The sequence below is a fragment of the Stomoxys calcitrans genome, chromosome 1, assembly GCF_963082655.1.
Source record: "Stomoxys calcitrans chromosome 1, idStoCalc2.1, whole genome shotgun sequence".
In the NCBI taxonomy this organism is placed as follows: Eukaryota; Metazoa; Arthropoda; class Insecta; order Diptera; family Muscidae; genus Stomoxys; species Stomoxys calcitrans.
This window is the reverse complement of record NC_081552.1, coordinates 136,761,862-136,773,568: the sequence shown is the minus strand read 5'-3', so window position 1 is coordinate 136,773,568 and position 11,707 is coordinate 136,761,862. Positions and strand designations below refer to the sequence as shown.

General features: G+C 42.3%; 1 protein-coding gene across 2 annotated transcripts; it reads left to right on the top strand.

Moving 5' to 3' along the window:
- Positions 1–938: 938 nt before the first annotated feature.
- On the top strand, positions 939–7,063 carry LOC131994162 (uncharacterized). Of its 2 annotated transcripts, none has more exons than XM_059360579.1 (2): positions 939–1,175; positions 4,730–7,063. In XM_059360579.1, the coding sequence occupies exon 2, from the start codon at positions 4,964–4,966 to the stop codon at positions 5,468–5,470; it is 507 nt and encodes a 168-aa protein (XP_059216562.1). In that variant the 5' UTR covers positions 939–1,175; positions 4,730–4,963; the 3' UTR covers positions 5,471–7,063. The 2 variants fall into 2 exon arrangements, with proteins under 2 accessions (XP_059216562.1, XP_059216561.1); XM_059360578.1 differs by having other exon boundaries at positions 939–1,203.
- Positions 7,064–11,707: the final 4,644 nt, after the last annotated feature.

The following is an 11,707-nucleotide window of genomic DNA, read 5'->3' as shown; positions in this document are numbered from 1 at the left end:
AATGGAAAAAAAGTCTCAATAAAGAAAATACTTATACTTCAATTGGTTGGAATATTTTTAAAAAACTTAATAAAATTAATTTCACAACCAAAGGAAGAACACTTACTTACTTTAATTCGCTATGACAGAATATTTGTTCCACTAGCCGAACGTAGAATAGCGTTCCAAGCGCCTCGATCTTCTGCGCTCATTCTAAAATCTCTGAGACCAAGTTTCGAGGTGTCTCCCACCACTTGATCTTTCCATCGGGCCTTTGGTCTTCCCGGTTTGCGTGTACCACCGTGATTGCCTTCTTTGCTGGAGCTTCTTCATCCATTCTGACAACATGACCTAGTCAACGCAGCCGTTGTATTTTGATGCGTGTAATTATGCTATCGTCGTCATACAGCTCGTGGTTCATACGGAAGAACATATTTTTTTAATGAAAAAAAAAAAATGATTCTTTATGTGTAATATGTAACCAACCCTCTTTTTTGCACTTTTCTCTTATTTCTTTTGCTTTGAACTGGTGGATCACTGCACAATTGTTATTGGAAATCACTGAATATTGGGTCACTGGGTTTTAAAATGTGATTTATATATTTTTTGACAAAAAATTAATAAAATTTTTTGAGACTTTGTTTTTTACTTATTTAAAAAAACAGTATTTTATCAGGTTTGCAATGGTTTAGGTAAATTCAATTAAACATTTTAAATTTCATTGTGAGGAAGGAGCAATAATAAATGATATATACATATATATATATATATATATATATATATATATATATATATATATATATATATATATATATATATATATATATATATATATATATATATATATATATTTATATATATATATATATATATATATATATATATATATATATTTATATATATATATATATATATATATATTTATATATATTAAATCAAACAAAGAAATGCGGGCTACTGCGGTGCCACATAAGCCACCGGGACAGAGTGCAAGGGGGACTGACCAGCAGCCGGTAAAGAGATTTTTTACTGTTGCTGCGGGTGCATTAAACACGTAGTATACGAATTTTGTACAATCGGCGTGAAATTGTTAAGAGGCAGCATTGCGTTTCTTATCGTCGGTTAAAGTCATGTGCGACCCACGTTGTGTTTTTATTTGACGATTTTCAACATCATCCTTGGTCGCATAATAAGTGGTGAGAGTAGTACCTGCAATAATAACAGGTGTGACCGCAGCATTGGTAGTATTGTATTTTTGCTCGCTACGCCCACGGGCACTTGTTGCTTTTGACCATCTTTCTTAACAAATCAGGCTATAATTGCTATCCTCTAAGTCTAAATCAAAATTTCCTCCAGTCCCACTTGAGTTTAAGGCGGAAGATTGTAGTGGCGACGATTGTGGAGTAGCTTGCTGTTGTTGATGCGGCTGCTGTGATGTTGTTGCACTCTCTAAAACGGCCTACAACACCTGGATTCCGTGTATTTGCTGTTGAACACTGTCATCGGCTAGTTGAGTTCCGTATACTTAGCACATTCCTTGGCCTGTAGTAATTAGCGGTTGAGGGTAGCTGAAAATCCGACTACCGGTCCCAGTATCATTAACATCTGACCTCGTAACTCCAGCAGTCTTGCCTGGCATGCGAGCGATCAGTGTACCCCTCACTGCAAAACGTCCAATTTTTCGTCTCTTTCATCAGTAGTTCGAATTACTGTAGCTCCGTTTGGATTTGTTAATTGACCTACCATTTGGGTTGGTTGCTGCTGTTGTTGCTGCTGCTGGTCAGCACTAGAATTCTGCAATCCCATGGCACCTGCAGATGTTTAGGTCTCTGTAAAATATGCTGTTGTTGGGGAAGATGTGGTAGCGGCTGTTGGTGAATAATTTGCTGCTGAGTTTGTCGTGTTCCCGAAGGAATCCTACTTTGCTTGGAGGGAGGAAAGGAGCTGACGGGCGATGGCTGCTGGCGTTTGAGCACTGGCTATGGCTCAGTCGAAACGGGCGCAGTTCTTGGCAGCTCACGTCCTCCAAAGCAGGTGACAAAAAACAAAAATCAACCAGCTGATGGAGGGACCTATATACCTACTAAAATCACCACAAACAATAACGAACAAACACACACCACCATGTCGACACCACTTTGCACTTAACTGATGTCTGCACGTACACGCCCCACCATGGTGCCCTCCTGCGCTAGATATGGCGCCCAAGCAAAACTGTCTGTCCTGGAACGGTAAGTTCGAGCTACATTTTTTTACCTTCTTAGCCTTGCATATTCCTTAAAGAATAAAACTGAAATATTTCGAATCCGACGTTATAATAATTCAAGGATTTCTGGTTTTATTGCATTCTTGCAGTAACTAGAATCTAACAAATTCTTCAATTCGAAGATAGCCAAATAAATAAAAGCAAAAAAAAAACAAGCAGAACAACAACAAAACAACTGCAAATTAAATTGAAAAATAAAATAGCTTAAGATTTGTATAAACTTGCATCGTATTCTCAGATTAACTAATTAATCTCTCCTTCTTCTATTTCCAGAAATACGGGTCATTGGCTCTTCTTTGAGACCTCGCCCAGTGAAGAACTTGATGTTGGAGCTGGTGTCGTCTTGTCTTAGTACCAGCCTTGGAGTGTCATCAACCCTGTTTGTCGTATACCCTACATCCAATCCGTCCGTCTGATAATGGTAAGTATCATGTATCTATAGTCTTACGTATGTGTTATTTAACTAAAAGTTGTGTTTTCCATTTTTTATAGAACGTTGTTAGTCAACGCCTCCACAAGGCAGACATCTATGCTGGAGTAAGGACTCTCAAGTACCTTTACTAAGACTTCTTGGCCTAAGGATGAGCTCAACCTAAAGCTGAAAGTCCGCTTCCCAATTTCAGGTGCCTAACGAAACGAAAGATATGATGTCAGCTATGCTTTAACAACTTCCTAATAATTGTTTCCTTTATACTCTTAAACTTTAAACCTTTATTTGCAGAGTATGTGGTCCAGCATCTATCTGTTCGTCAGTGTAAGTCAAACGTATGGTCTTGTTTCAAGTATGGGAAAAGGGATCTGACAGAGGGAGCCTTAGGCATTGTTGGCTGACCAACGCCGTGTTGTTATCGCCTGGCTGGCTGATATTCCAACGTTGGGACAGTGGAGGTGGAGTTAGGTTTGGATGAGTATTAAATTTCTTTATTTTACTTTACTTTCAGGTAACTTTATTTTCTTATTTTTTTTTCAGTTTAATGTTCTATCTTCTTTCTTCTTAATGTTCTTTTAACTTCTCTTAAGGTTTCAGGAATTTTTAAGTATTTGACTAAATTAATATTTCTTCCTTTTCTTTTTGTTGCTACTTCACACAGTCATTTAATACTTTTCTTTGCAGACTTCACTTCCTCCCATTAGTTTTAAAACATTGACATTTTATTAAGCTTTAAAATCTCAAAAGACGTCTTGTTTGTCAGATAAACAATTTTTCTTTTACCGTGGATTGTATTTGTTTCTTTTTTATCTTTCTCTTGGGGTTTCACTCCACCTCCGGCAGCTTAAAAAAAAGTAAAATATTTCGAAAAAAACCAACGAAACTGTCACTTCAATTTTTCAAAAAATGTCTGAAATCACGAACGAAAAAATGTCTGAAATCGCGAACTTGCATTTGGAGTAAACCAAAACAATAAAATGAGAAAATGTATGCTGTTGATGTTGTTGTAGCAGTGTGTTGTACACTGAGAAAATGTATGAAAATAGTTATTGCGCATAAAAAACACATCAAATTTTGAAAAAGAAAAGGTACAAAGCACAAACTAGATATGAAACAAAACAAAGAAACTTGGTGCCTTCCCATCGTTTGGTGCTAGGTTGAAACATATTGACTGGCCTAAAGCCAAATCTTTTGCGCTTTGTTTGTGGTGATTTTCGTAGGTATAAAGGTCCCTCCATCAGCTGGTTGATTTTTGTTTTTTGTCACCTGCTTTGGAGGACGTGAGCTGCCAAGAACTGCGCCCGTTTCGACTGAGCCATAGCCAGTGCTCAAACGCCAGCAGCCATCGCCCGTCGGCTCCTTTCCTCCCTCCAAGCAAAGTAGGATTCCTTCGGGAACACGACAAACTCAGCAGCAAATTATTCACCAACAGCCGCTACCACATCTTCCCCAACAACAGCATATTTTACAGAGACCTAAACATCTGCAGGTGCCATGGGATTGCAGAATTCTAGTGCTGACCAGCAGCAGCAACAACAGCAGCAACCAACCCAAATGGTAGGTCAATTAACAAATCCAAACGGAGCTACAATAATTCGAACTACTGATGAAAGAGACGAAAAATTGGACGTTTTGCAGTGAGGGGTACACTGATCGCTCGCATGCCAGGCAAGACTGCTGGAGTTACGAGGTCAGATGTTAATGATACTGGGACCGGTAGTCGGATTTTCAGCTACCCTCAACCGCTAATTACTTCAGGCCAAGGAATGTGCTAAGTATACGGAACTCAACTAGCCGATGACAGTGTTCAACAGCAAATACACGGAATCCAGGTGTTGTAGGCCGTTTTAGAGAGTGCAACAACATCGCAGCAGCCGCATCAACAGCAGCAAGCTACTCCACAATCGTCGCCACTACAATCTTCCGCCTTAAACTCAAGTGCGACTGGAGGAAATTTTGATTTAGACTTAGAGGATAGCAATTATAGCCTGATTTGTTAAGAAAGATGGCCAAAAGCACAAATTTCGTATACTACGTGTTTAATGCACCCGCAGCAACAGTAAAAAATCTCTTTACCGGCTGCTGGTCAGTCCCCCTTGCACTCTGTCCCGGTGGCTCATGTGGCACCGCAGTAGCATATTGCGGCAAAAGACTAAGCGGTTGTTCCTGTAACTAATGCGAGCCCTGTGCCTAACAGGCCGCCGGCAGTTTCATCAGTCCACCAAACATCGCCCAATAACTACGAGATACAAAAACAACATGGATGACGGAATAGAGCTGACCAACAAATGGCTGAAAAAGATCGTAACAGTGCCAAAATGTTAGTTATATTGGTGTCGAGAGAGCAGCCCTTGACGTTCATACTACCGAGAGAATCGCGTACTGTACAGGACCTGCTCGAGCAAGTGGGTGCTTCATTTGATGATAACACAACAATACAGTGTGTAGAAAATCCTGGTACAAGCATAAACTTTGTGGTGACGGTTGGTTTTCCGGTACAGGAATCTGCTAGTGAGTTGATATCTCGAGCCGAGCCGAGCAGAACCTTCAGATTATTCGACAACAGGAAAGTTTGCAGCAGAATTCTTCTCAGGCCAATTCACGTGGCTCGGAAAGTACAACAGCTGCACAAAGTGCAGCGCAGCATGGCGCTGAAGTACCCGCACCAGCAGCAGCAGCTACTCCAACTGGGGTTGTTTCCATATCTGGATCGGCATCATCAAGCCCCGCCCCATCGGAAAGCTCTACTAAGGATCAAACGGCGGCCCAACAATCAATGGTCGCAAATACAATGATAGCAACAGCTTCCAATTCATCGAAGAAGGCGCACAGCGTAATCTTACCCATTGCGGCTTTGGCGGTTACGATCATTCGAAATACGAACGACGCAAGCGTGTATTTGACGAACCACCCAAAAAGATACCAATCAAATAGGCAATTACGACAGCCACATCTACAGGCAACTTTAGTAATTTGAGTGCATCTGCACCTTTGGAATCTCCCAGCCCCAACGCAATGCCCATGGAGAAGAAGCGACATCATGGTTATAATTCTGCTGCTGTCGGTGGTTCGCAAAGGGGCAAATCGTCAGTTGCCTACAATCCTAATGGCCCGCCGACTAGAGGACGTGGTGGCTCTCAGGGTGGTAGAGGTCGGGGAAGTCGTACGCGCAGAGCAGCGGAAGTTGAACCCGTAATTTTAAAAGTTCCTGAAGATAAAGTTAACTTTAACTAGCAGAGACACAAACCCATTCAATTAGCAGCACACTGTTACGAGCTTAGCAGAGCTATGCTAACAATTTAACAGAAAAGATCTAGAAATAAAATCAAGAAAAATAATGAAAAAATTCATAAGAAACGACAACAAGAGCACTAAAAGGACCACAAACATTGCGAATTTTGTAAAAAACTATCTGACAAAGTAATAAATGCATAAGGATCAAATCTTCAACACCAAAAAGTCCAAAACGAAAAGTAGAAAAACTAAGAGGGGTGCCGGGTACCCACTTATAGTGAAGGAAGCTCTTGATGCCTAGGAACTAAATCAAAAAGCAAAATATGCAAAAAGCCGCCAGTATTTGAGATAATTGGCATTTAAAGTTAAAGTTAGAATTAATAGAATGGTCCACCATTTTTGGTGACCAAACAATTTATCTGAGTTGCCGCAAGAACTAAATTTTACCTCGCCAGGCATTACGGTTTGGTACTAGAACCAATAAAGGTCTGGTGCTAAAACCAATTGGCATTGAAACCAATACCAGTTCGGTAAAAAGGCTAGTACCAAACGGTACTAATCATTTTATGTTTCATCCATACCATCCGGATTTGTTTTTGATTTTACTATCAATACCGCATGGTACTGAAATGGGCACGTTATGTATCAACTTTTCTCTGTGTGTTATGATGACGTAATTGTCAGTCAATCCCACGACAGCCGGTTGTACGTACTGGATTGACCCGATGGAGTCCTTCATCGGCAAGGGCTGCCGGCTCATTGTGTAACACACTACTACAACAACCAGAATTCTGTTGAATGGGTGCTTAGGTAGCTGATTGTTTTGTACTTGGATCTGGTGATGCATTACATTCTGCAGCATTTGTTGTTGGTGAGATGGGTTGTGTTGTTGCGCCGCCTGATGTTGTTGCTGTACCCGTACATAAGAATCCACTTGCGGACATCTCTGCTACCATCCTTGAATATATGTTGGAATTTTTTCGAGGTCTCCGAACTCCTCAGTGTGTTATTCCCAAAGCGAAAATTTGAGGTCCTGGCTATCGGTCGACCAACGCTTTCTTTTTGCTTTTGCTGCACTAAAATAAAAATAAAATATTACTTTTAATCCAATGTTACTTTTAAATAAAAACTAAATACTTACCTTTTTTTGTTCATTTAACCGTTTTTAATTCTTGACAATCAGCATTACATAAATAAATATTAATAGCGACAGTTGCATTTTTTGGTACTTTTATCGATTATTCCAGCCATGAAATTGGATTTATTTGAAATTTAAAAATAAATCCTGCAAAAATGGGATTTATTTTTGTATGGTAAATCCTAAAAAAAGCACAGGTTTTAACACTTAAATCTCGAAAAGGACATAAATCCGAATTTAGTGGCTAACGTAAAAATACTTTAATCTAGACTTGGCTAGAACAGACGTCTCAGTCATCGTGTCCGTCATGATAGGTCACTGTCTGATAGAAAAAAATGCTGACAGACGGAATGTTGCCAGTAACGACTATTGCCGAAGCTGTAGGGACGTCGAATTCCACTCCATTTCATTGTGAACTTGTTTATTTTTGCGGATGCGTATATTCAGAAGTTGTTGCTCTGTTTTAAAGCTATCTGGATGGATCAAAGGTAGGAACTAGAAGGCATCTCCCTTCTCCTGTTTCTGTGGTATCACAATGGACGAAAACGTCTATGTGAGTCTAATGGCAGACTGCCCCTTTGATCTAACCTAATCCAAATGTTTCGCATACATATTTGGTAGTGTTTTTTTTAAGTTATGATTCTCTATTTACTATATGAATGGCTTACTAAACTAAAAAAAAAACTTAACTAAATTTTTTTGTTACTTAACAAGAGAATGGAAAAAACACCTGGTCGTCTAGTTTGGAACCATCCCTATAGAAGTCTATGTAACTTATTTTACCAGGGATATTACAGTTACAATGGGTTCTATCAGAAATAGTGATACAGTACCTTTTATCAAAAGCGCAATGTGTAATTCACACTGTCTGGAACGTCAGGCTTTGTATCAAGGATAGCGCAGTGTCCGTAGGCGCCGCACGACAATTTGTCTAGCCACGATGTTCAGAGCATTAGGTGTAGCATCAAATTCAGTGCATCAGATGGTGTGGTCCTCAGTGCGGCTGTTATTCACAATCAAGCCTTCTTTTGGATCCGGCTGAGACCACAACACCATATAGCATTATAGATCTGACAACTGCAGTATATACCCAGTGCAAGACACGCGGTTTAAACACACAACTATGGCCAATAGCTCTCTTGAAGGTGTATAGGGCAAGATATGCCAAATTTTTGTATTTGAAGTTAAATTTCCTGTCTAACAAAATACCGAGGTATTTTGCGCTTTTAATAAATGGAGCATTCTCTCCTCCCAAGGAGGCCGGTGCCACTTTCGGTAACTTGTATCTCTTGCTGAAAAGAACTACTTCTTTCTTTCATGGATTTATGCGCAGACCACTTTCGGTAGCCCACTTCGCACTTGCACGTAGGGCTTTCTGAAGGATATCTCTTAGAGTGGTGGGAAACTTTCCCCTAACAAATGCCACGTCATCAGCATACGCGATCACTTTTACACCTTTCTCATCCAGAGACCATTAAAAAATTTTTAATAGCTATATTCCAAAATAGAGGAGACAGTACATCTCCTTGAGGTGTTCTTCTGATGCCCATCTTTTTAGATTTATAGATCCCAAGCCTGCCGCATTTTTTCAATGCATTTTTTAGTAAGTTATTAAAAAACGTTCTTACAGTGATGTTAAAGCCCAGAAACTGTAGTTTCTTGATAATTGACGTTGGTTTTACATTATTGAAAGCTCCTTCAATATGAAGAAATGAACCCTCTATGAAACCTACTAGGTCGTGAATGGCTGTTTCAGGTTACTGGCCTTAACAATATGCATGCAGGCTAATGGGACGACAATCTTTCGCTCTTTGAGGGAACGGTTTTCCTGCTTTTGGAATGAAAATGACCTTCGTGGCCCTCCATACGACAGGTTGTTGTTGTAGCAGTGCTATACACCGAAGCGGCAGCCCTTGCCGATGAAGAACTTCATCGGGTCAATCCGGTACGTACAACAGGCTGCCACAGGTATATACGACATGCTGATACAAGCAGAGTATATCTTCCTAAGCCAAGGAGCCAGTCTGTCGGACTGGGCTTGGAATTTAACTGGTGATACATCATCAGGTCCTGGAGTCTTAAAGTAGTCGAAGCTTTTTGTCGCCCAAATGATTTTCGACGCGGCTTTCCCAATAACCTCCGACAAATACATAGCAGTGACAACCTCTTCTGGCGCCACGTTATCCGTTGGAGAGTTTCTCGGGAAATGTGTATCAACGAGTAGTTCTAGTGTTTCCTCACTAGACATTGTCCATACATTGTCTGACTTCTGAATATATCCCACCGTAATAGGTCTCGAGGATAGGATCTTCACTAGCTTAGAGGCCTCAGATGTATCCTCTACGGAGCTGGAGAATTCTACCGAGCATTTGTTCCGAGCCCCTCTCAGCCCGCTCTTGTATTTTCATGTTCTTGTTGTTGTAGCAGTTTATTGTATTCTATCTTTCGTCTGCTTGATTCTGTTGAGTGCCGAGACCCAGGAACTCCGCGACTAAGATGGGGTGCGTCCACAGGGATCTGGGTCTGAGTCGAGTGGGTCTGGCCGGGCAGTTAAACAGGTGACGTGTATCGTGCGGTCCCTGGTTACAATCGGGACATACATCTTGCACGTCGGCATCAATCCTAGCTCTGTGGGAATTGAGGCGGCTGCATCTGCCGGAACGTAATTGAGCCAGAACCACTCTGGTTTGCCGGCGGAGGTTGATTTCTTTGGGTGCAATGGTTGGCGGTCGTTCTCCAAGGACTACATTCACCCGGTAGCCAATTACCGCTTCTGCTACCGTGTCTGCATGAATGTTGTTCAGACCCGCTTGATATGCCGCTTGATCCAGAGGTTCTCTCTTGTAGCGCTGAACCTCACACTCTAGATCGTGTAGATCTACCTTAAGGCTTCTGGGCGGTGGGTATCTATCCACAAGATGATGATTTGGATGGTTTCTGCGATAACAGCCCAAAAGGTATTGCTTAGACAGCATGTAGTTATGTCTTCGCACTGGTAGGATCTTTGTCTCCTGATGGAGGTGGTCCACATGAGAACTGAGGAGACAGCCCGTCGCAGTTCGGAGGGCGGCATTCCGACAGATCTGAATATTATTCCACTGCGTGTCACAAAGTTGACGAGACCACACTGGCGCTGCATAACTTACCACAGACCGGCCAATTGCTTTGTACGTGGTCAACAAGGTTTCTTTGTCTGCACCCCAAGTGCTGCCAGCAAGTGACTTGAGGACCCTGTTTCTACTTTTGACTTTATTGCAGATTGGCATGAGAGGAGAATATGTGGCATGAGAGGAGAATATGTAAGAGCTGTCAAATATGACGCCAAGTATTTTGGGACACTTGATGGTCGGAATCATTTCTCCATCGACCATCACAGTCAGCTCAGTATTCACCTCACGCGTATTTGTAGTGAACAGTGTGGCTGAAGATTTGGTGGCGGATATCTTCAGATTTCTTTCAGCGAAATATGAGGCAAGCTCGTTGAGGTAGACGTTCAACCTATCGCAGATGTCATCAATGGGTGGGGGGCCTGATGCCATGATCGTACAATCGTCCGCATATGATACGATCTCTATGCCGTCTGGAGGGGGTGGGATGGAGGATAGGTAGAGGTTAAACAGAGCCGGAGATATCACCCCACATTGGGGAACTCCCTGTTTCACTCTACGGTGTTTTGACTTCTTATCCCTAAGTTCCACAAATGACTGGCGGCCACACAGATAATTCGCGACCCATCGTTTCAGGCCTGGCTGGAGGGACGTGTTGGCGATGTCCTCAAATAATTTGGTATGGCAGACCGTGTCGAATGCCTTCGATAGGTCCAGTGCCACGAGGACCGTCCTATCACATGGCCCGGGTTGATTGAAGCCACGGCAAATGTGTGTGGTGATGGCATGCAAAGCTGTTGTTGTGCTGTGCAGTCTCCGAAATTCATGTTGATGCTCGGCGAATGGAAATTCTCCTACGAGGCTGGGGAGGAGTAATGCCTCAAGAGCCTTTGCCACTGGTGAGAGAAGGGAGATCGGTCTGTACGACTCCCCCAAACTCGGGTCTTTTCCAGGCTTCAGTAGCGGGATCACTCTGCTCATTTTCCAGACATTCCAGTGTTCAATGACAGGTTAAGGACAGTGGTAAGGTACTCAACTCCAGGTGAATCCAGATTCTTCAGCATCAATGTAGAGATTCCGTCGGGGCTCAACGCCTTTGAAGATTTGGCGCCATGGATGACATTCGTAACTTCGCTCACGGTAAATTGTGATGGCTGTTCATCGGCTCGGAGACCACGAATACGGCGAATGGCTCTCCTCCTTGCCCTGTCTCTCTCGGGATGCACAATAAATTGACGGTTGAACAACCTGGCGCATCTCTTCGGATCAGTCACGGTTATCTCGCCAAAAGTGACTGAGGTCCTGTCGTCCCGTCTACCGGGGTTCGAGAGAGACTTAACAGTGGCCCACAGTTTGCCTGCACCGGTGCCTAAGTTACATTGCTCCAAGTGTTCCAGCCACAAATTCCGCTTATGTTCGTTGACTACCCTGTTTATTTCCAGATTCAGCTCGCTGATTCTGGGGTTAGCGGGGTCCATAGCACGAATCCCATCACGCTCGTCTGTGAGTACCACTGCTTGCGCCGGGAAATTGGGTCGCACTTGTGGTATTCG